The following is a 25,099-nucleotide window of genomic DNA, read 5'->3' as shown; positions in this document are numbered from 1 at the left end:
TTTTCCTGACTTTGTCAATGGTCTTAAATCTCTTCCCTTTCAAAGGTGATTTTAATTTTGGGGAAAGCCAGAAGTCACCGGGTGCCAAATCTGGGCTGTAGGGGAGCTGAGTCACCTGGGTGATTTGATGTTTCGCAAAAATCTCTGCTCTAGAGGTGATTCACGAGCGAGCATATTGTCATGATGAAGCTGCCAATCACCAGTTGCCCAAAGCTACAGCCTTCTGAATCACTCAAATAGTTGCCGCAGAGGAATGTTCAAGCTAACGCAAACTTTGATGCAGATTCATTGCTCTACTTGCTCAGTCATTTTGAATGTGACGGCCACACAGCACACGTGCTCACTCAATGGCGCCTACCACCCCCACTGACTAATACAGTGAAGTCATCATTGTTCACACATGCGCATTCCAGTCCACTCTCCTTGCTGCCAGGTTTCACTGATGTCATGCAAACCACTCTCATTGTATTAACAATGGCTGGACTCTTTCCGAACAGACCTCTTAAGTACAATATAGAAATGTTTGATAATACACAGGTACAAAGATTGATCCACAAGGATTATGTTAGTCTTATTCAGAACAAGCTCACTGCAAACAAAATGCTACATCAAGAATTAGTTTTAAAAGATCTACTGACAGAACAAAGTAAGTTTCCCATTAACTTAACCTTATTTCATCTCCATCCTTCCTTCAGGTACAGGTATCCCCCATATAACACGATACTTCTATAACACGGTTAGAGAATTGGGGAGCCCCCCCCGTATAACACAGTTTCGCTCTCACACGATATGACTGTAGAAGATATCCAAGAATTGCTGGTAGAAGAAGAAACTGATGAAGCAATTTTGGTGCAAATGACATCTGCAATGTGCCAAGATAACTGAGGGGACGATAGACTGAGGAAAACGAAGAATTGAAACAGGTTACTCTCCAAAGCGTAAAGAGAGGCCTAGACTTAGCCGAGCAGTTAGTCCTATTTCTTAAATGCAGATCCCTGCACTGCCAGGAGCACAAAGTTGAAGAGTGAACTTCAGAAGTGCTTAGCATCCTATAAGGAAATTTATAAAGATCTCTTTATAAAAGGAGGAATCTAAAATAAGATTTTTTGCAAAAAGTTGAGCATAGAAATCAAGATAATGCTGAAGAAAGTTCAGAAAGAAACTCATGTCAAAAAGAAAACTCATTCGGTTAATGGAGCTTAGTAGTGATGATGAAGAAAACATTACTTAATTTATATTAATATGTAATACTTTTGATGAAAATTGCTTTAATAAAGATATTTCTCTTAATTATAAAAATATAATAGTATGTTTTTTTTACTTTTTGGAACCTAACCCCCCTTTTTGTAGTAGTTCTTTGTTTCATATAACACAGATTCACATAACACGGCCTTTGTTAGGAACCTAATGACCGCGTTATACAGGGGGTTACCTGTATAGTATAGTATAGGGATCAGATATTTTGTATGAACTCATTTTTATATTAAATGTTGTATATCACATCAGGCAAAAGAACACAGTAAAAGATAAAATGAAAATGTGTTTTCAAAAATTACATCTCTTCAGTACTTTCCAACTAAAAAAAAGGCTCACACACACACACACCAATTTCTGAAAGATGGAACACCCACCCTAGCCCCCAGTGATGAGAAGGGCCACAGCAACAACACATCAGCAAACAGTCATGGAGGGCACACCACGAGGAGCGTGGTGCCAGGCATCGGGCACGGGAGTGCCTCCTTTCCCCAGGCTCGTGTTTGCGTGAGGACACTTCACAAAGCAGAAACTCTTCATTCTAGCAGACCGGTGTCCCACACCTGAGTCTCTTTCAAACCTCTAAGTACTGAATGTATATGTACCCCACTTTATAAGACTGAAGGTCAAAGGAGAGAGGGGAACTATACAGCCACTGAGCACCTGCCTCAGAGTACAGGGCTCCTACCCACACCTTGGTCGAGGGCCTGCCCTGGGGGTAAGGGCCAGGTGGCTCTCCCTCAAGAAGGGAGCCCTTGAGACAGCACATTCCTTCCTCCCTGCCAACAGGGGCCTCATGTGAGAAATCAAGGCAGTTTACAGCAGCCGAGGAAGGGGCCCACTCCAGACCTGGCCAGCACCGAGCAGGATGGCAACATCACTCTCTTCAAGGTCCTTATGACTACCAGGTGGGGGAGACAAACATGAGATAAGACTGTCTGAAAGTACCTCCTTACACTAAGTGCTCCTAAAGAAAAATGAGTCACATGAGGGAGACCCAGAGAGCTGGGAAGGAGGGGAGGGGTAGTCTGTTTTTAGTACACAAGTCATTCTCAACGGAAACAGCTTTGAAATTAGTAGTCAGGAGTCAGGTTAGACCACAAAAGCCTATTAAACTAACAGGGAAGGTGACATAACATCAGGATAGCAAATTCGTGATGTTCGTGGTACCTGTTACACACATGAAGCATTTAATACGCCTTTACTGAATGGAATAAAGTCATCCCGAAACAGCTCAATGATTGAGACAATTAGCTGGTATCACCATCCTTGCTCATCACCTCACTCCCCACCTCCCCCCGCCTAGTGCTACTCACCAATCTCCTTATGGGGACAGAGACCCTGCACACAGCACCTACATGGGTCAGACAGTGGCCCTCTCCTCCACGGCTCCCCTCTCCCCAGGAATAAACACTGATCCTGGGAAGGCATATATGACCCTATGGGATCCTCTACCCTCCACCCCCTTTGTCCCCTCTGCTCCACACACACAGACCTCCAAGAGGCTCCTCGTACAGGAGTCCTCATCTGCCTTGGGGCCTCTCCACCTACAGGGCCCTCCACCCAGATAAATCTCCCAGAAATCCACTTTCTCATCTTCAATGCAAACATCCCTTCTCAGGGAGGCCTCTCTTGGTCACCCTAGTGAACATGGCAGCCTCCCCACCCAAATGTACACACACACGCTTCCTACCCCTCTTCCCTCTTTATTTTCCTTACTAGTACTTATCACAGTTGCCCCTGGCTGCTTTGGCTCAGTGGATTGAGCGTCGTCGGCCTGCGAGCTAAGTGTCGCTGGTTCGATCTTCCAGTCAGGGCACATCAGAGAAGGAAAACTCTGACTCCAAAAAACCTCCGCTGCCTTGCGGCATACCTCTTCAGGGGAAAGGCTAAGGGAGTAAACCCCGACAGAAAATACGGAGCCGGAGTCCCTAAGTCGGTTTGACATTGTAGTCAACACCGGCAACTCCTGCGGCGCACCTGAAGCCAAGCTGTATTGACTCCGTCTTTCCCTTGGACCCTTCAGCTGCGAAGAGAGGGGGGGTCTGCTGCATGGGCAACAGCAGACCCTCCATATCACCCTGCCCAGGCTCTGTAGCTTCAGCTCCACTGGAGAGGACACTCCAGCGTCATCGCAAGATGTCGATTCAACACGGGAGGAGACAGATACCGTGTCACTCCCGAGTCAGACTGCACAGCCATTCTCGGCGGTGCAGATAGACTCTTAAGAAGCTACACCATCGTCTCTCGAGACAGACGGCTGCCGATACGATACGATACTTATCACAGTCTAATAGTCCATCAGTTTTAGTTCATATTATATCATCTAATTCCTCCACTAGAATGTCTGTCTGTGGCAGTAGAAATTTCTGTGTACAACTATAATTCCTCAACACATATCTGAAAGCAACAATGAATGAACTGTCCTTCTCTAGCTCAAACCTCCCCCAAATTCCAGACTTGTGTATCACATTGCTGATTGAACACCTCCACATGGTGACCTCACACATATCACAATGTGTTCAGATAAGGCCTTCCTTGAATAAATGTACGGTGCTTTCCCTCAAAACCTGCCCTCCTCTTCTCTTCCCCATCTTACCCTGTACATGTGCATCTCAAAGAAAACCCAAGACTCAGTTCCTGATTTCAACCATGTCTTCCTCTCAAAGCATCTAGGTCATCAGCAACTGCCCTGGGTTCCCTTCGGCACCTCAAAGCCATCACTGTCACCTCCCCCCACAGCCACTGCCCTGGATCCAACGGCCACTTCTCACCCAGCAGCACCTGCCTCCCAACTGGTCTTGTTGGGTTCACTCTTGCCTCACTCCGATCCATTCCTGGTAGCAACTAGTGAGTCTTTAAGGACATAAATGGTCCAAGCAGCAAAAGTTCCAATGAATCCTCTTCACATTTAAAATAGAAACCAAAGACCCTCCATGCCTGGCCAGCCTCAGGGGGCCTTTCTGGCCTGTCTCAGACCACTCACCCACCCTCTCATCACAAGCCTCGCTAGGCCCACTCCTCCTGCAGCCCTGGCCCAGCCTGCCCATCTGCTCGGGCTGTTCTTCCCCAAAGCACATGGAAGGCTCCTCTTGTCACTCAATAATTCACCTGCCCATAGATATTTTTTGACCATCAGCCTAGAGTCACTTCCCCACAGTCCCAACCTCCCTCCACTGACCAGCTGTTAAAAGAAAGCAAATGGATAGAGCAAATGGTGCCCTTCTTTACTGCAGAGCCTGGAAGCATACGTGAATAATGGATTTGCTAAAGCGGAATACATAAGCAACTAGTCGGTAAAAATAGATTTTAAAGATTTTCTAACATATGTTTTATAAATTGAAACATCTGATTGTCTTTACATATGTAAACAAAAATCCTTATTATACCAGACAACAGCTAAAAAATACGTCACAAAATTTTAAAGAGAGTTCTATTACAGTTGCATGAACCAGCAGTTGACAAGAAGAAAAATCTGAGATGTCTTAAATTAAATTACAGCAGGCATAAGGTGGGAGGAAGAGACTGGAGAGGTTCATCAGTTGGAAGAAAAAAAAAGATGCTTACATCCCTGAATGTATGTTGAAACTGAATTAACTTCCAGGTAGCCATTTCCACCAAAATCGAGAGACTAGCTGAATAGCTGACCACTCTTCCGCCTAAACTTCCTGGACTATCCCCACAACCAATGCAGAAGAGCAGACACTTCCTTCCAGACTATGCACCTATCCCAGAACGAGCCCCGCTTCACCTTCTCCCACCCACTTTACCTACAGCCAATGGAAATTCTTTCGTAACAACTTACATCTTTCTTCCCCAACCTCACTGCATAAGAGGCCCAACTATTCCAGGACGGTGAACGTGCCATCTTTCCCTTCTCGCCCTGCTGCTGGTGGCTTGGGCTGCACGCCCCAGGTCCTGGTCCTGTTTCTGGCCAGCATGTGGCTCAATAAACCCTTTCTTTCAGAAAAACTTTCAGCTGCAAAGGTTATTGTTTCACACCGCTCTCAAAGGTTCTGGACTCAGGACCCCTTCACACTCTTAAAAATCGAAAACCCCGAGGAGCTTTTCTTTGGGTAGGTTATAGCTATCAATGTTTACTATATTAAATATTAAAGCTATGACATTTTTAAAATATTTCACTTAAAAATTTTAATAATAAACCTGCATGTTTAAATGAATATTCTTTATAAAAAAATAATAAATTTCCAAAGCCAAAAATATCTAGTGAGTACTAGTATTATTTTACTTTTACAAATTTCTTTAATATCTGGTTTCATAGAGGACAATTAGATTCTCTTATCTGCTTCAGCATTCAGTATGTTGCAAGGTGAGGCTTTGGTTAAAGTTTATGAAGCAAATCCAGCCTCACAGAGACATGTGTTGGGAAAGGGAGGAGCATTTCAATAGCTTCTTCACATCACTGTGGACATTCTTCTTTGATACCACAATATCAGGCAAGCAGTAGTTTGTTGTTGTTTTTTAAGTAGTAGTTTCTTAAAGAATAGCTGCAAGGCAGACTTCAAAACCACAGCAATGAACTTTTTCATACTGTTGCATTACAATTAATTAGTCTATCTTTTGAATGGATCTTTTACCCATGCAAGAATTTTTAACATGATGCATTGATCATTTGGAAGACAGTGGTTCACAGAATTATGCAGATCTTCCAAATGCTGACACATTTCATTATATAATATTAAAAAACTCACATTCATTAATATTGCCACTGATCTCATTAAAAAGTCTATAAGTACTGGGAAGCTGTCATGCTCATGGTAGCAGATAAAAGTTTTTAAATTTTTAATTTTTGCTTGAAAGCACACATATTATCAATGGCCATAAATTCTGACAGTTGTTTGCCATTTATTTGACAGACAATGTCCACCAAATACCCAAGTATGAATAACTATAGCTTGTCTGCCAAAAGGAAAAAGGGCGTTCCACGAGAGAAGCGGCTAGTTCACTTTGCAGCTCGAACAGTACACCTGCTGTTCCTCACACAGGCCTGCACCTCTCTGTGCAGCAGGAATGTCCTTCCCATTTCCTTATGCAGACGATTAGAAAGATGAGTACTCAAGGGTCAAGATTTAAGAAAATTATTTTTTACTGCTTCATAAACACAGGACATGTTTAAGTGAAAGTGACCCCCCCCTTTCCTTCTTACTGCATGTGGGAAGTGGTAAAGAATACAATGACGGTCACAATGATGTGGGGCCCTTGCCTCAATTCAGGCTGAGGCACCAGCCCTTTTACCCATCAGTGCTTCTGCACCATCAGTACAAACACAGGGAAAACAGAAATGACATCTTAGAATTACCATGAAAATAGTCTTCCCTCCCAGGTCCCCAGAAAGGGTCTCAGGTACCCCCAGGGGTCTGTGAAACCACGGTTTAGGAACCACTACAGATTATTTCCGGAAAGAAACACAAGAAATGGATACCAGAGGCCACCTCTGGAGAGAGGTCAGGGATAGGAAGGGACTCACCGGACCCTACCTTTCCTTAGAATGTTTCATTTCTCTGCAGTGTGTATCTGCATTATTTTTTAATACGTTTTGCAAAGCCTTATGATCAATGGAGAAACAGAGCTAAACCAGACCTCTGACAACCAAAACACTACCTAGCAGGCATGCAGTCATTACTGAATGAACGAATCTACTATATAAATAACGAATGCAAAAAACAAAAAGTGGCAAAAAGTCCAAAAGAGGAGGCAAGTGTGGGGAAAATTTTCGAGAAAGTAGCCACATCAGAGTTGATCAGGAAAGGCTCAGAAGAAGAAGGCATTTGGGTTAGGCTTTGACAGATGACTAGAATTTAGACATGAGAACTTAAATTTACCACAAAATATTTAGGAAGCACAAAGTTTACTGATGTGAACGCAGGATCCGTCTGTCATTTTGAAAACTAAGAATCAGATCACAAATTTCAGAAATTAAAGACATTTAAGCCCTGGTAGGGTAGCTCAGCTGGTCAGAGAGCTGTCCCCACACACCAGGGCTGTGGGTTCATCTCCAGCCCAGGCACACACAGGAAGCAGGGTGAGTGTAATAACGCATGGATGGGTGGAGCAACAGAGCCATGTTTCTCTCGCGCTAAAATAAATAAATAAATAAATAAATAAATTTTTTTAAGACATTTAAATAGGAGGAAAAAAGCTTTGTGAAAGAAGTCCTTTCCTCTATACCCACAAACGGAGCTTTTCCCCTTTTCCTTTGACAATATCCATTCTGGGGCTCCCTATACTATTGGAATGCAGGAAAACAGAACACTGAAGTTAAAGATAGGGAACAAGTGTGTTAATGAAAATAGAGAAACAGGAGTGGGACAAATGTAGCCTATTGTGTAGGCATTTCCTCTCTAAACCACTGCAGGCCACTAAAACAAAGAACAAACCTTACACCATTGTTCCCATTTTAAAAGCCGTTCTGAAGCAATAGCCCCAAGACACTGTACAGTACCAAAATCAGTTGTGGTACATCCCAGGTAATTTGATATAATAATAGATAAAGCACAGTGTTTGGGAATTCTTTTTTTTTTTAAGTCAAGGTTATACTTCTAATAACCTCATTTTCATCCAGGGACATAATGACATGCTTTGAAGAGCCGCGTGTGTGAATTCTTCTGAGTGTGTTCACGGGCAGCGGGGTGGGAGGCTGAGAAGAGAGGGGTTCTGTGCAGTCCCACCCTTCATCCACATCGGAATTTGAAAAAGACCCCTAAGTCAAGAAGGGTGAACTAGCCAGGAAGTTAGGGAGCAAGACTACCGATGTGCTTTATTTCCCTCTTCAGAATCCATAACAAAAAGTCTATGGGTAGAAATCAGTGCATTCCAAGACCAGAACCTTCCCTGAGGGCCAACCCCCAATTACAACAGTGGTTGTCAAGAATCCAGTAAGGATGTTGGCGAACAGGCCACATATGAATTATAATAAAGGCAGGAGCCTACTTTCAACTAGCCGCTCGGTGCACTGGGTGAGGGGAAGCAGTGCAGGATCTTCCAGATTGTTCAGGTACCTCTTACTCCCTGCCAGCTTCCAGGTAGGCCGCGTTTCACGGAGCTTCCTCTTCTCTCCAACCTGCCTAGCACAATGCCACCTCTAACTTTCAAGCAATGTCTCATTCAGACAAATGTGAATACTGTGAAGTCATCCTATTTGATATTACTTTATTCTGAATTAGAAATTTATTCCCCCTCCAAAATTGGAGTGGGGGGGGCATGGCAGAGGACTAAGTGAATCCCACTTTTGACTTCTACCTCATCAAAATATTAAAATAATGACAATGAAACTAACGTCAGTTGCTTAGGGCTGTGCTTCATTAGTAATACCTTTCTTTAATTATATACATAAAACCCCACCAGTTTTAAAGCACCTCAACATGCATCTTCCTAAGAACTGTAAGACATCAGTAACGCAGGTAGGTGTTCGCCTCCTTTCACAGCTGACCAAACCCAAGTTGAGAGATGTTGTAATTCAGTGGAGATTCAGGGACACGGCGAAGATGCCAAAACTCTGCCTAAGACAGAGCCCCTATCGCGAAGCATCTCTAAGCACCGAGGGGAGGCCCCATGTCCACAAGAAGCACAACACAAACCCAAGAAGCCAGCGTCAAAGGTGTGGAAGCACCCTGGGAGTAAGGCCAAGAGTAACTGTGCCCAAGTAATCATCGACCTATTTGGGCCAAAAGAAAAAATGTCAGGTCAGTCGAAGAGCTGGGACAGAAGCCAGGGCTCCTGTCTCCTTGGCTGCAGCTGAGCTCTGCTGTCCCTTCCCTTTAGCACACTGTTCTCCCCGGTGCTCAGCTTAAGCTTCGTTTCTAGCTTCCTCTCCACTCGTATGTAATCATATATCCTTTAATTACATATAAATCCTCCTCCACTGACGACTAAAATGGCAACAGTATAAAAAGATTCAATCGATACAGGCATTTCTTTCATTGAAGGACTCAACTGTGTGTGTACTCTGTCACACAAACTATGAAGTTCTTGGAGGAAAGGATCCAGTCTTACCTAACCATCAACTCCTAAAAAGCACTGAAACATACAACCATGAAGAAACAAGAAATTTAGGGAATAATGAATACACTGGCACACAGAAATTAGGAGCAATCTGCAAAAACATATTTCAAATGCATAAAATCTAAACTGCAGTGACATTATGTTCCCTGGATGAAAAACTGTAACAAATTCAGGACAGTGGTTTCTGTTAGAACCATTTCTGATTTGACTTTTTAACTGCCCAAGAGCTCCTAATCACCAAGAATTCTCAAATCCACCCATTTCTTACTGCACTTCCATTTCTTAAAAATGTGCCACATATTACAGAACTTTGAAAAATCTGCATGTTGAATCCAAAACAATTTCAAGTAGATGTTGCATTATCGGTAAAACAACAGCAAGCACCTACCTCCCTAAAGTTGCTAAGAATTAAGTTAGCACAAGCCAGTGCATACTTATCAGATGCTTGTAAGAATTCACTACTCCAGCCACAACAAAACATAACAACCTGAAACCTACAGTAAGAATAAGACTATAAAAAAATGGATTCTAAGAGCTGAAAATGCACTTAAGTTTCAGAAACAAAGTTAGACAGATGCTTTTCTTGAAACTGCACTAGAACTTTCTCTTTGAGCAATGACATCAAACGGCACATTAGGACACAGGTCTGGGAAGCCGTAACCTCCTGATGGCTCATGTCACCCTCCGCCTCTGAAGCGGAAACACCCCAGTGTATTTTTTAACTAGCAAAGAACCATTTACTGAACTTTTTTTTAATTTTTAAAAATTCCGTAAAGGAGCTAACAACCTCGTTTTAAGTGCCTCCGGAGAGGGAGGTGCTGTTTTAGGCCGGTTTTCCAGGGGTGGAAACTGAGGCACAGAGACGGAGATGGGCTCACAGGTTCGCACCCCAGGTGGGCGGCAGCTGCCTGGGTGGTACAGCCCCGCTCGTGAAGCCCAGACTTGCAGCCTCCGGTTGGGACAACCACCGCCTGCTGCTGAGACAAAACGGTCACTCTTGTCCAGGTCTACCCGCTCGAGGTCAAACTACCCACCCAGTCAACCCGCCGGGCACCCAAAGAGCTTCGGGTGCGAGAAGCCGGTAGGGGCCCAGGAGCCCAAGGGTCCTGGTGGAGGGGATCAGGTAAACTCCCCGCGTGACGGCCGGGCGAGGCGGGGGTCCCGGGTGAGGGGAGAGGGGGGGGGTCGCGGGTCCAGGGTGAGGGGCGGGGCAGGATTCCGAGCGTGAGAAGCATGACGGGGGTCCCGGGTCCGGGGTGAGGGCCGGGCTGGGACCCGTGGAGGGGCCGCTCACCTTCCGACAGCTCCAGCTCCAGCTCGGCCAGGCTCTCCCGCACCTCGGCGGGCAGCGACACTGGCTCCAGCGGGCACCCGCGGTCCGCCATGGCCCGCTCGCTCGCTAGGGCCGCGCCCCGCAACTGCCGGGCCAGCTCGAGCTGGGCGGGTCGGGGTCAGGGTCAGGGCCGGGTCCGAGCGGCGTTGCAGGGGGCGGCTACGTCGCTCCCCTGAGCCGGGGGACCCGCATCGGTCCGGCTGGAAGCAGAGGTGTCAGGATAGGGGCGCGGCCCGAGCGGCTCAGCACCGGCGCGGGCGCGAGCACCAGCACGAGCGCTGGCACGTTCACAGTCGACTCCTTTAGCGCTGCCGCCGCCGCCCCGCGCGCCCCCGACAGCTCGGACACCTCTACACCGAACCCGCGTGCGCGACGCAAGGAGCGAGCGGGAAAAGCGCGTGCGCATCGGGTCGCGGGCGGAGCTGGCAGTCCCGGCACCGCCCAGCAACACCGATGGATCGTTCTCATTGGCCCCGAGGTCGCGGTGAGGTCGCTCCGAGCTCCCATTGGGAGAGGCGGGAGAACGTCACTCCCGAGAGGCTGTGCGCCGGGGGTGCTGCTACCTTAGTGATCTGAACCTTCGGAAGGATGTGGTCGCGGGATCTCCCTCGGTCCAAGGGTCTTGCGGTTCAGGTGCGCCCCCACACCTCCTCCTCCTGGGGTCAGGGGATCCTTCCTAATACGTTGTGCTCCGCTGCCGGGCTCTTTTTTGGTCCCCCGTAGCCTGCTGGAATACCCTGGTCACTTACCACCCTGACTTTGCACTGCTGCCCAGATAGAAGTGTGGGCCATTTTCTCCAGGCTTTTATGTGCTAACTCATTTGCTTTTCAACACAGTCTTCGAAGGTATAGTACTGACCAGGAAGTAACTCCGGCAGCCATTTCAGATCATGAGGTGACCCTGCGAAGTGGGAGGACAGATAGATGGGGGACAAGATGTTAGGGAGCCTTTAGGTGGAGTTGACCTGAGAGGCCCCTACAGCAGGCGATTCCCGCATACACGTGGGACGTGTGTCTGCATATACAAGGCTGGCCTAGTGAATGTGAATAGACGCGTCCGTGGCGGAGAGCCCCCTTGCCGAAGTCCATCTGGCGAGGCAGGAGTGTCAAGTCTGGCCGTTTGGGCCCGACACAGAAGCCTCTGATGAGCACCACAGGGCGCCTGCCAGAGCTTTGCTGGGCCTACCTGCACTTTCTCTGCCCGGCCCTGCTTCCTTCCCCTTCCTCTCATAGATGTTGATACCAAACACCTATTACCACAATCTCCCGTCAGCATCTACTTCCAGAGAAACCATTCTGCAGCAGGTCCCAAGAGTACTGTGAAAGCAGGTGATAAAATGGGGTTCGAGGCTGCTCACTGGTCCCTTGTGGGTGGAGCACTCAATCCCTGTGAGGCAGGTGATAGGAAACTCCGGAGGCACGCCAGGACTAGGACAAGGGACATTGATACAGGATCGAGATCCTGTTCTAAGACCAGTTGTCACTGCTTTCTGGAAAAGCGCTGAATCATGGTGAATCATGACTGCACTTTCACAGAAGATGCTACATGACCCCTTCTTCGTTGTAATAAATCAGCATTGTGGGACCCCCCGCCCCCAGTGGGCAGTCAAGGAAAATCATGGGAGACCGCATGCATAGTAGCTCAAAAGTACTATAACTGCCTGTACATGCACAATAAAAAAGCCCACCAACACTAGCCAGGAAGTATCTGCCCTATGAGAATAGAACTCCTCCGGCCAGTGGGGGTCAATTTCTGCTTGGAGTTGACCCGCCCCATATTCTGTTGAGTGTACTATAGCTTAATAAACTCTCTCTGCTATAAACTCTGTATTTGGTTCAATTCATTGTTCATGATCACCAAGAACCTAGTTACCTGTGCCTACCTGCAATACCTGGCACAACATGGTGATCAAATTGTTAATTTTTCACCCTAGCTGGTGTGGCTCAGTGGATTGAGCGCTGGCCTGCAAGTCAAAGGGTCGCCGGTTCGATTCCCAGTCAGGGCATGTGCCTGGGTTGTGGACCATGTCCTCGGTTGGGGGCACCTGAGAGGCAACCATACATTGATGTTTCTCTCTCTCTCTCCCTTCCCCTCTCTAAAAAATTAAGTAAAATATTTTTTTAATTGTTAACTTTTCACTAGTGTTGAAGTAGGAGGTGAACCACTGAAGTGAAATGGAATACATTGGTGAATGGTGTATTAGACCTTTATATATATGGAAATAGTAGCTATAAGGAAAGATAATGGCATTGGGTAGTTATTCCTTAGTACTATGGATGCTCTTTTAAAAAAATAATAGACATCTGATTGTGAGCTAGAATTGAAAGCCATGGAATTTCTTTGGATGTATGTAAAGAAATCCTCATGTCCTACATTGAGACAATAGACTAGGGCTAGGCCCAGTAATTAGTGTATCAAAGATGGTAAACACCCAACCAAGGAAGTTATGCTAAGTTGAGGGCCCAGGTTGGGAAAGCTTGGCTCATGAAACATTGGCTGGAGATGTCTGGGTAGATGCCCTCAAATGTTTTGACTACCCAGACTACCTTGAACTGCTGGAGCCTACCCATGTTGCTCACCTCTCCCGACTAACCTAGCACTCTTTCCCCCACCTACTGGACATTTCTTAGCATAAGTCAGCTGGAAACAGGGTGAAATAGAAAAGGGACTCTAGCCCCGCCTCTTAAAAGAACTCCATTTGTTTCTAGAGCTGTGGTAACAAAGTACCACAAACTGGGTGCCCTAACAGAAACTTGTCTCAGTTCTGGAGGCTAGACATCAGAACGAGGTGACAGCAGGGTTGGTTCCTGTGTGAAGGAAAGATCCATTCCATTCCTCTCTGCTAGCCTCTGGTGGTTTGCTAGCAATCTTTGGTGTTCCTTGGCTTATAGATTCATCACACCAATCTCCACCTTCATATTCACATGGCTTTTCCCCTATGTATGTGCCAATTTCTGTGTCTAAATTTCCCTTTTATAAGGATACAGTCATTGGATTATGGCCCACCCTAAGGAATTCATCTTAACTTGGTCATTCTGCAAAGATCTTATTTTCAAATAAGGTCACATTCATAGGCCCTGGAGGTTAGGACTTCAACATTTTTGGGAGGATCCAGGAGTGGGGGGCACAATTCAACCCACAATGAGCCATAAGACCCAGCCAACACCTACTGCCAGGAGGTGGGAAAGTTTGTGTTGGGCTGGATTGTGGGTGTGCTTGATGAGTGGTAGTCCCCAACATCTTTGTCTAATTCACCAGCATGACCCCTACATAAGTCAGAAGGGAGCTGGAATGTAAAACTCTTTTTAAGAATTTATTGACTTGTGAGCAATCTTTTAAGATATGGGATCTAACACCCTAACAAAGACTTAAGTGTGAACTTGCTCAAAGGATGGCTTGTAGAATGATGGTGTTATCTATTGCTGCATAACAAATTTCTACACATTTAGTGGCTTAGAACAAGCATTTACAGGCATATCTTGTTTTATCGTGCCTCACAGATGTTGTGTTTTTTTTACAAATTGAAGGCAAGACCCTCCACCAGCAAAAAAGATTATGACTCACTTTATTGCGATACCCACTTTATTGTGGTCTAGAACCCTATCTGCAGTATCTCTGAGATGTGTGTGTAGGTTACTGCAGGGAATCACGGGGATGGCGTGGCCTCAGCTGGAGCAACATGAAAGCTGGAGGCTGGAATGACCTGAAGGTTCATTTACTCAGATGTCTAACAGTTCATGCTGGAGCCTGGATTGGGGATATCAGCCAGCACACCCACACGTGGACACTCCCTGTGGCCTAGGCTTTCTCCCAAAATGATGGCTGGGTTCCAAGGGCAATTGTCCAAAGACAATGGAAGGCCATAGCCTTGTTGTGAACTAGCCTCAGAAGTCATACACAGCACTTCTGCTGCTTCCTATCTATTAGTCATGAGTCACAAAATGTTACCTCTAGTCACAAGGAAAAGAATTAGACTTCATCTTCTGTAGGAAGGAGTATCAAAGAATTTGCAGATATATTTTTAAAACAGCACACATAGAAAAAGCTATGGCGCCTAAAAAGCAGAGTTGAAGTGACAGAATTGCTACGGTGGACGTGGTGGAGGAAAGTAAAATGTCAAGGATGTGGATGTGCTGAAATTTATATACTCCCTACTTCCTGAAGACCCACCGGATGATTATATTCCACACAAAGGCACAAATAACACATTTACAAAAGTTGAAAGAAACAGGCTGGTGAAAGGGGCACCGATGCCACCAAAATGTTCAGTGGTGGCTCACCCCTGTAAGCAAGAGCTGACAGTACGAAAGACTACTCCAGAACTTGGCAGGGTGACAGCAATGCGGATGATAGGGTCCTAAAACAAAAGAGGCCAGGAGGCAGCACTTAACTGACAGAAGTCAAAGTATCACAATGATAATAGCCAGCAAGGTCTAAGTGGCAGCCAAGAGAGCCTGACCTGTAGAGAGTTACCGAAATGGTTAATAAGACATAGCACCTCCCAAAGCAAAATAGATGGGCAGATGAGAATACTACTGGCAGAAAAGTCTGGGATGGTTGCCCCAAAAAAATCATGATCCCACATCCAGTTTCTGGGGCTTAGCCAGTTTTCAGACATGGAATCCATTTACTGAAGTGGCCAAATACCGAGGCCCCCACAGTATATTACAGATATACCCAAATAAATCCCCAAGTCCATTTCCAAAGGGGGTCTAATAGCCATTTCCTTTGATAACTACACCCTGGGGAAGAGTGGGTAGCCAAACATTCTGAAGACTGGTGGACCCTGGGTCTGAATTGACTTTGATATCTAGACACCTCATCATCATGGCCCCACTATGTTCCTTTCTTTTCTTTTTTAAAATTAAATTTATTGAGGTAACATTAATAAGATTGTATAGGTTTGAAGTGTACATTTCTATGATGCATGATCTGTATATTGCATTGTATTCCCACCACCCAAAGTCAAATCATCTTCTGTCACCACATATTTGGACCCCTTTACCCTTTACCCATGTCCTTCCCTCTGGTAACCACCATACTGTTGTCTGTGTCTATGAGGTTCAGTTTTATATCCCATATATGAGTGAAATCATATGGTACTCAGTTTTTTCTGACTCACTGCACATAATAGTCTCAGGGTCCATCTATGTTGTCGTAAATGGCAATATTTCATCTTTCCTTATGGCTGAGTAGTATTCCATAGAATATATGTACTACATCTTCTTTATCCAATCATCAAAGAACATCATGGCCTCATTAGAGTGGATGCCTATGGTGGCAGGTAATAATAGAGTCCTGTCCAAGGTCCAGCTTACAGTAGGTCCACTGGGTCTGTGGACCTCTTTGGTGGTCATTGCCCCAGTCCCCAACTGAATAATTGGCATTGGCACTCTTGGCAGTTAACATTTCTCTCACATTGGGTCCCTAACCTGTAGGTTTAGAGCGGCAGTTTTTAATCTTTTTTATGTCATAGCACACATAACTAATTACTAAAATACTGTGGCACACCAAAAATATATTTTTGTTGATCTGACAAAAAATAGGTATAATTTTGATTCATTCGTATCAGATGGCTATTGCGTTGGCTGTTGTCATTTTTTTACTTGACAATCTAAGAGAAAAGAGGTCAGTGCCCCTGACTAAATAGTCAGGTGTTACATGTTTTAAAAATTCTTGTGGCACATTAGTGCCTCTTGTGGCACAGGGGTTGAAAATCGCTGTTTAGAGCAATCACAATAGGAAAGGCCAAGCAGAACCCTCTGCAACTACCCCACCCCTACCAAGATCCTAAAACAGTATCACATTCAGAGGTAGAAATGGCAGAGATTGGTGCCACTTTTAAGGATCCAAAGGATGCAGAGTGGTGATCCCAAAAATTTTTAATTCACCAGCATGACGCCTGGAAAAATCAGAAGGATCCTAGAAGATAACAGCATACTAATGCTGATAGCAGCCTCTGTGCCAGAAGTGATAGGTGGCTACTGATTTGGTGTGTTCTTTTCTGTCCCTATCAGAAGATCAGAAGTATTTCACATCCATATGTAACAAAGATAGAGCTTTGCCTGAAGGCTATGTTAGCTCCCTTGTCCTCTAATGCTCCAAAGACATCAGGACCAGCTAGACATCCTGGAGAATGTTGGTTGTTCCATTATGTCAATAACATTATGTTGATCAGGCAGGTGGAGAACATAATGGAGACCTTGGTAACATACCGGTGTTCAAGAAAAGAAATGAATCATTTCAAGGTTCAAGAACCTGCTACATCCATAACATTTTAGGAGACCAGTGGTCAGTGGTGCCCTAGGCATCTCTTCCAAAAGTAAAAGACAATTATTGCATCTTGCACCTCCAAGCATCAAGAAAGCAGGAACACTGTTGAGACCTTAGGGTCTGGAAGCAGCATCCTCCACACCTAGGAATATTGCTCTGGCCCAACTATTGGGTGGTTTGGAAGACTGCAGCTTTGCTAAGAGCCCAGAATAAGAAGTTTCTGTAACAGGTCATGCTGTGATGCAAGTAGCTTTGCTTCCTGGGTTATATGGTGCAGCAGGTGGTATTTGTTATTTGTGGTGGGGAACGACGTAATGTGGAGTTTCTGGCACATCCCAGAAGGAAATTCATAATGCAGAATCCTGAGGTTCTGCTATGCCACTTGGAGTAGAGAATTATGTGCCTTTCTGGGGAAAAAATAGCCTGGTGTGCTACTGTGCTCAGGCAGAGATAGAACACCTGGTCTTGGGACACCAAGTGACCATGCAGCTAAAACCACCCATTAGGAGGTGGGTTCTGTCAAACTCACCAAGTCATAAGGTTGGTTGGGCCCAGCAACAATCCATCATAAAATTTAAGTAGTGTATTCAAGACTGAGCATGAAAATGTACAAGTGAGTGCAGAATAGGTATCCCAGACCCGCATGGCATCCACTGCTGTTGTATTAGAACCTGTCATTGCATCCCTATGACCATATGGGGAAGACTTATGACCAGTTGACAGAAGAGGAAAACTCTTGAGCTTGGTTCATAGATGGGTTGGCTTGGTATGTAAGTTCAGAAGGAAAGTGGGCAGCAGCTACATTACAGCCTCACTCAGGGGGCCTTGAAAGATACTGGTAAGGGCATATCCTTCCAACAGATCTCCTAATCATTCTTTTTTTTTTTTTTTGCATAAGAAGTGGCCCAAGGGGAGACTATATATGGACTCATGGGCAGTGTAGCATGGCCTGGGTGACCGGTTAAGTGCTGAGGAAAACAATTGGATGTGGTAGAAGTATGTGGATAAATGTACTGGAATAGGTACCAAGTGGAATGATCTTTGTATGAAGTGCTAATGCCCCCCTACCCAGAGCACCCATGAAAGTATTTAACAACCAAGTGGAATGACTCACCCAGTGGACATTGGACAGCATCTCATTGACAACCCCATTACTGGTTACAAGGACAAAATAGCCAAAGTGGTGGAGTTAAAGACCATTCATGGACCCAACAATGTGGGTTCTCTGACCAAAGCTTATTTAACCACTAGCAGAGGCAGTGCAGAGACATGGGACCCACTGCCTGATGGAGCACGGGGACAGCCAACTATAGGTACAGCTGAAGCGCCGAGTTGGAGGTGACATTCTGTGGGGATGGGATGCCATTCAAGACCTTTATATGGCACTATGCTCCCAATAGGAAGGATACATGAATCTGAAACCCAAAGGGTGGAAACAAGAGTGGCCCCACTTACTATCACTCCCAAGGATCCCCTGGGAACAGGTGCTTCCTGTCCTCTCAAGTTTAGACTCTGCAAGGCTCCAAAAGGTATTCCCCAAAAGGGACATTCATCATTAAACATAAGAAGTGTTCCATTAGATTATAAACTATGGCTGATGCCTGGGAACCCTGGAGTCCTTGCATCTAGGAACCAGCAAGCAGGAGGAGGAGTTGTTGTACTGGTAGCGGAGAAGGTAGGGCTGCTACTACGTGCGTTACACCTAAGGAAGAATATGTGTGGAACCCAGATGATTCATGGGGAGTGTCTTGGTCCTCCTTTGCTCAACTGTGATTCAGAAACGAGAATCCAATCTGCACATGTAGTGAGAGGTTTTTTTTGTTTTTTTTTTTTGCACTATTTTTTTTGTTGTTGTTGTTATTGGTTTGTTACTGTTTGACATCAGTGACACTGACAGGCACTGCCATGCCTATGGACCCTGTGCCCCTGCAATTCTGACCTGCCCAATAAAATACAGTATTAGGAGTGGATGGCTACAAGCATGCATGCACAGCTTTAACTACAGTGATTCCAAACTGCAGCCACAACAGTACTGCCGGCAAAGGAAAACAGGTGGCAGGCATTCCCCAACTCGATTTTTATTTGTCTTAAACAGTTAATGCTGTTACAGACACGACTGGTGCGAGGACAGGGCCAGACACAAATGGTCCAGCCTGTTCTCTGCCATATAAATATGAAAGGTCTTCACTTAAACAGTTTTACCCCATGTACAAAACAACATCTGCTACCCATTACTGCTAAGGGCAATGCCATCTCAGCTCTGGAAGGACAAGCTGTCTTCCTCACTGACACTTCCTAAGCTGTCCTCTTGCTCCTCACTGTCATCGCCACTCACCATCAGCTTGGCCCAGGGCCAGCAGCTTGGCAGCCACTGGTCCCCTTCAGCCAATCCTGTGCCTTCTTCTGAATAAGACTGATCTCCACTCAATTGAGAGGGACTCCCATTCAAGCCTTCCTCCTCGCCTTCACTGTCATCTTTTCCTGCCACGTGCTGGTGAAGACTAACACAGGACAGTGGAGTCTTCATAGACCAGAGAGCCCTCCAGGGTGAAGGTCTGTGTTCCGGCACAGGTCGCCAAGGCAGCAGTACTTGTGGCTGTGGATGAACTTGCAGTCCTGGGCCAACCGGATAAATACGTCGCTGAACTGACGTCCACCACCTCTCTCCTTGTCTTTGACCAAGGCACCCACTACCTTCTTCATCTCCTTGCTGAGGTTGGGTGGATTGGGGGACAGCTTCTTGGCAGACAGCCCCCATGCTCCTTGTGTTTCTTGTTCTCATCGTCCCTGTTGTGACTGCGGGGTACTTGGGGTGAGGGTCGGCTTCTGGATCCCCAGACCCCTGCAGTAAGGGCGATAGCATGGCACGTGTGCTACTGGTTTATGACATACACCAGTCTGAGACATTACCTCAAACTTGTAAGATGTGATTTCCAAGCTGGTGCTAAAAAGAGCAGTCAGCTGGCCACTCCACTCTTTGGTCAAGGCAGTTGCTTTCAGCTGATGGGATACATGATATTGGTTCATAAATTGGCTCCTGCACATGGAAGGCAAGAGGAGACCGAAGAGAGGCAGACCACTCCAGACTGGAAGGTGGCAAGGGAACTTAGGTTTGTTTTGGGCTGCCACAAAATGAGTAGGTCTCTGCATCCACCCACCAGAACACTGAGTTTATACAGAGGCCTTAACTGGGTTCAGTCATGTGTACCATCAGATGGTCTCAATACCTGTCTCAAGCTGCGTCCTTGGGGCAGCTTCTACCACTGGGAAGGCAAGCAGAACACACATTCCAAGGATGGAAGAGGGGCAGGTGGTGCCCATGATTGTCCAGGTCCAGCTCACACATCAACTGGCAGTCACGTCCCCTCGAGGACCTCCTCCACCACATGCTAAGACCACTGAGTTCCACAAGTGTGAGCTCATTCCTGTGCTTTCATTAACATATGCCTGCCACTAAGAGGCAGTGCTGTGCAGAACTACAGCAATGGAGAAGACATTCTAAGTCAATGGATGATGGATGGCATTGGCAGATGCACTGTGGACGGGGAAGCCAAATTCATGCCTGGAATATGGGTTTGCTCTGGGAGGACGAATCACTGCTCCTCTATAATATAAGGAACCAGGTCACCACATCAAGATCTCATCGTTGGCCCCCAGTGTTGGCAGTTCAGGCAGAGAAGTGGCAGAAGCCCGGGAAGCCTTGGTGAAATGAAGTTTATATTGTTGAAATGTTAAGGCTACTTCCTGCCCCTGTGGCCACTTCTCATGAGTTTAGAAAGCACCATGTTGGCTAAAGAATGAGGCTGAGTGGCATCCACAGACATGTCATCATGTCCATCACATTCCATTTCCACAGTGGATGTTCTCTGGTAGGCGAAGAATTGTTTACGTACCTGTTGTGTTAAGAGTTCCTTGATACCAATCTTTCCTCTGTCAAGTTGTCAACCAGATGGACAATTGATTATCCACTGCAGGTGAATGCTTATAGATCAGTAACTCAGGTAAACTCTTTCCACATGAAATGGACCACCAGACATACCAAAGTTTTGCCAACTAGAAATCCATCCATAAGCTGGGTTGTAGTGCAGCAACTCTACTTCTGGGTGCTGCCAGCATACGGTGCAGATCTCTCTGCAGAACAGTGGTGTTTTCACCCCTGGCTAGTTTGCTCAGTTGGTTAGAGCATTGTCCTGATACGCCACAGTTGTGGGTTCCAACCCTGTCAGAGCACTTTCAAGAATCAACCAATGAATGTATCAATAAGTGGAACAACAGCCCTGGCCCACGTGGCTCAGTTGGTGAAAGTGTCCTCTGATAAACCAAAGGGTCACAGGTTCGATTTCAGGTCAGAGCACATGCCTGGGTTGCAGATTTGATCCCCAGTTGGGGCATGTGCAAGAGGCAACCAATCGATGTTTCTCTCACATCCATGTTTCTCTCCCTCTCTCTCCCTCCCTTTCCCTCTCTCTAAAATTGGAATAGCAAATCGTTGTTTCTCTCTAAAACAAAGTAAAAAAAACTTTTTTAAACAACAAACCTATACTTTCTTCTGTCAACTGGTCATATGGCTTCCTGTGAGACCACGGGTGTGGACTGAATGGGAGACAGTGAAGTAGAAAATTCAACACCACGAAGACCACTCTGATCATTCACTTATGCCTTTCGGATCTGTTCAGGCCATTATTTCTTTTACTGAATTTACTGGGGTGACATTGGTTAATAAAATTTCATAGGTTTCAGATATACAATTCTACAATACCAGGCCCAGCTTTGCATATACTGTTATGGACTGAATAGTCCTCCGCTACCCCATTCATATGTTGAAACCCTGTTCCCCAGTGTAGCAGTGTTAGGAAGTGGGAGCTTTGGGAGGTAACGGACTAGACACGGTTGTGAGGGTGGAGCACTCATGAATGAGATTTGTGCCCATGTGAGAGTCATGACAGCTTGCTTACCCTCTTTGCTCTCCCCCAGGTGAATATAGTTGGCAACCCAGAAAAGAGCCCTCACCAGAGCCCTTGCAGCCTCCAGGACTGAGAAAAATAAATTTGTTGTTTATAAGCCACCCAGGGTTTGTGGGCTTTTGTGACAGCAGGCTGAGCTGACATACTGTTTCCAGTGTTCAATGGAGTGCCGTTTACATTTCATGACTTGTGTAGGCTGTCCCCTCCCACAGTGGGCCTCGTACTTGACATGGGTCCAGAAGCTGCAGCATCTGTCCCAGGTGCAATCACGAGTTTTTTATTCAGGCTCCCTTATCACGTTTTTCTCAATACCAATTAGCAAAAGTGTTCAGTTCAATTTCAGCTATCACTGACAGCAGTGCAAGTCTTCACTACCTTAGGGTCTTTGTTCAGACACCATATCATTTTGATCCATTACATTATAGCTTCATAGTAACTGGCTCTAGCCAGCAGGAAGCAGTAAGTACCCTAGAAGCCTCAGGAAGATGAGGACTGGATGGTGAGTGAAAAACCCATGAAAAATCAGGGGCCCACCATTTTGGCGAAGTTTCTACGGGTCAAGTAGTCCGTTGAACATCATGGCATCCTTTCTAAAAAAGTAGCTACATCTTGCACTACCTACACCTAAGCACAGGGCTTACTTAGCTTGTTTGGATTTTGGAGACAATCATATTTGGGGGTGCTACTCCAGTCTATTTACTGAGGAAGCCATAGGCTGTTAATTTCAAGGGAGACCTGGACATAAGTTTCAATGGTGCTTAAAGTGCCTTTGCAATGAAGCTTATGGAAAGCCCCATCAAGGCAGACATCTGCGGCCGTGACGCAAAGCTCTGCCTTCTGCTGACCATTCTCCATTTGAGAAACATCTGACCTACTCCTCAGTCCTACCCGAGGCCAAAATCCTACCCACGGGATACCAAGCACTACACAACTCAAGCTGCCTTCGCGCACTGGGTGCTGTCTGACCACCAAGCTATCAAGGTGAGTAGTGACCCATCATCACACGAAGTACTATCTATAAGGGTTGTGATAAAAGATATAGTCTTTCCCTTTGAAATTTCCTGAATATGAGCATGTGTTCGTTATGAGCTGCTTTCACACCTGGGTTTTTGCTGAGGTGACTCATGTTGGGGTCCCTAGACAGCTTCAGGATGGGGGCTGGTCCCCGTTCAGTCATGTGGCAAATAATGACTCCATCATGAAGCTCAGATAAAAATCTTTGGATAAGGTCTGAGGGAGCTTGAGGCTGGTGAACATATGGATGTGCTGAGACGGTAGCACACCTGCGGAGGGCTCAGAAGCTCCGTGCCCCTGTCCCACACATCTCTTCTGTGTGGCTCTTTCTAGGTTATACCCTTTATAAGTATAGCACTTTATTGAGTTCTGAGTCATTCTGGCAAATTACCAAACCTGAGGGGAGGGGCTGTGAAAACCCCAGATTTGTAGTTGGCCAGATAGAAGTGTGTGTAGCCTGGGGAACCCCATTATGGTTGGTGTCTAAAGTGAGGGCAGTCTTGTGGGACTGAGTCCTTAACCTGAGCTAATCTGTGGCCTGTGCTAACTCCAGGTAGAGTCAGAACTGAACTGAATTGTAGGATACTCAGTTGGTGCTGAAGAATGACATGAGACAAGACTAAAGCAGGTCAAGGAGGCACAAGTAAATTGCATGACCAGGTGGCTCAGGTTCCCACTAACCTTCTGCTGACTTGTCCCTGAGCCTCTATCCCCACTCCAACCAGATATGGATTTAATTTTCCTGCCCCAAACTCATTTGTGGACTTTCCAAATATTCATCTTCACGATTGCTAATGACCAGAAAATGCTTCTGATGGCAAAAGTATTGGCACTAGGCCTATGGCCACGGGATGGGCTTCACCAACCAGAAGGGGTGTACCTAATGGATATGAAAAGCCTACCTTTTGAGGACTCACTTGTGGTACCATTTGTCCCACAGCTGCAGTACAGGGTGTAGACAGGAATGGCCTCTCTTAAAGGGCTGTTGTCCCAAGGGAGGATGGCTTCCACCAGGTATGACAATAGTCCCTTCAAATGAATGAGATTCATCTCAACCAGCAAGTAATGAAAAGGTTGCTGTACTGGTTGGTGCAATTGACCTCGATTACCAAGGAGAAATTGGGTGGCTGGTACACAAGGACAGGAAAACCTACGGTTGTAATCTACTGTCTCACGGGGCACCTCTTGGTTTTGAAGTTCTCTAAAACAAGACTATTAAGGTCTCAAATCTTTCAGAAAGAAGTGTAGGTCACCCACCCAGCCAAGGTGCTTACTGAGGTTCAGAAACAAGAAGCAGGTGAAGGAAGGAGGTGATAAACATCAAGCGGAGCCTTGTGACTACTTATGAAAGCAGGGGCGTATCACTTTTTACTTTAATGCCTGCCTGGAACACTCCCTTTCAGCTTGCCTGTTTTGTATAACAGCCTGGGGTCCATGACTGTACAAATCAGTCCCGAAGGAGTAGCCTGCACCACTGAGACATGACACCCTGGGGGCCTTGGAGAGAGAGGTTAGAATATTTGCCTTGCATCAGGCAGGCGCATTAAATTAACATTCTGGTAATTAAATTTGGGCGAAAAGGGTAAGAACAAATGCTTAGTAGCCAGGGGGTCAGCTGTGCTGGCCACCTGCCTATGTGCTTCCAGTTCGACTCAGCCTATCTGCACAAGCTGCCGATTTCTGCAAGGACTTCAGCTTCAGCAAACCAGGCGAAAGAGCACTGAACTCAAGAGGAAAATGTAGGGAGGTTCTGAACAAGTGTCCCTACAGGAACATCAGCCAATACACAGAAAATGTGAACACAGACCAGTGTTGCGGATTAGAAAATATCACTGAGGTAAGTAGTGATTTAGAAAAAGTTGTCATATTAAAATATAAGCTCAGAAAAATAAATGTCACATTCAAAGATCCAAAAAAGGTGCTGAGATGCCTATAAATATACATGTATAAATTTCTGGGTAAAGGAAACTTGGCCAGATATCGGGTGGTACAAGTGAGTGAGTATCAGTAAAAGGTAAAAAGACAGTCGTGAAAAGTAGCACAGAGTGGCTGCCTTGTACAAAAGTAAAGTGAGAAACCATGTCAGGCGAAGCAACAGGTGAGGCAAAGGGTACTTTAGAGTTCCATTGAAAATGTCTGACTTACAGAAATTTAACATAAATTCTAAGTCTATGTTTTTTGGTTTTTGTTTTTCCCAGTGATAAAGCAAACTGGATAAAAGTAATAAACAACACAGGG

At 45.8% G+C, this 25,099-nt stretch overlaps 1 protein-coding gene across 4 annotated transcripts in view; it reads right to left on the bottom strand.

Moving 5' to 3' along the window:
- DIP2A (DIP2 acetate--CoA ligase A) overlaps positions 1-10,930 on the bottom strand; it is a 104,049-nt gene extending 93,119 nt beyond the window's left edge. For 3 of the 4 annotated variants that reach the window (XM_090272484.1, XM_090272492.1, XM_090272501.1), the window contains exon 1: positions 10,571-10,930. In XM_090272484.1, the coding sequence (XP_090128610.1) occupies positions 10,571-10,661 (91 nt within the window). In that variant the 5' untranslated portion in view covers positions 10,662-10,930. The remainder of the gene's footprint in view (positions 1-10,570) is intronic. The other variant, XM_090272509.1, reaches the window with a different exon arrangement.
- Between the last annotated feature and the right edge of the window lie 14,169 nt (positions 10,931-25,099).

This window comes from Furipterus horrens, unplaced genomic scaffold (assembly GCF_987537825.1).
Source record: "Furipterus horrens unplaced genomic scaffold, mFurHor1.1.pri manual_scaffold_1, whole genome shotgun sequence".
Taxonomy (NCBI): Eukaryota; Metazoa; Chordata; class Mammalia; order Chiroptera; family Furipteridae; genus Furipterus; species Furipterus horrens.
The sequence above is the reverse complement of the archived record's forward strand: the minus strand, read 5'-3'. Positions and strand labels throughout refer to the sequence as shown.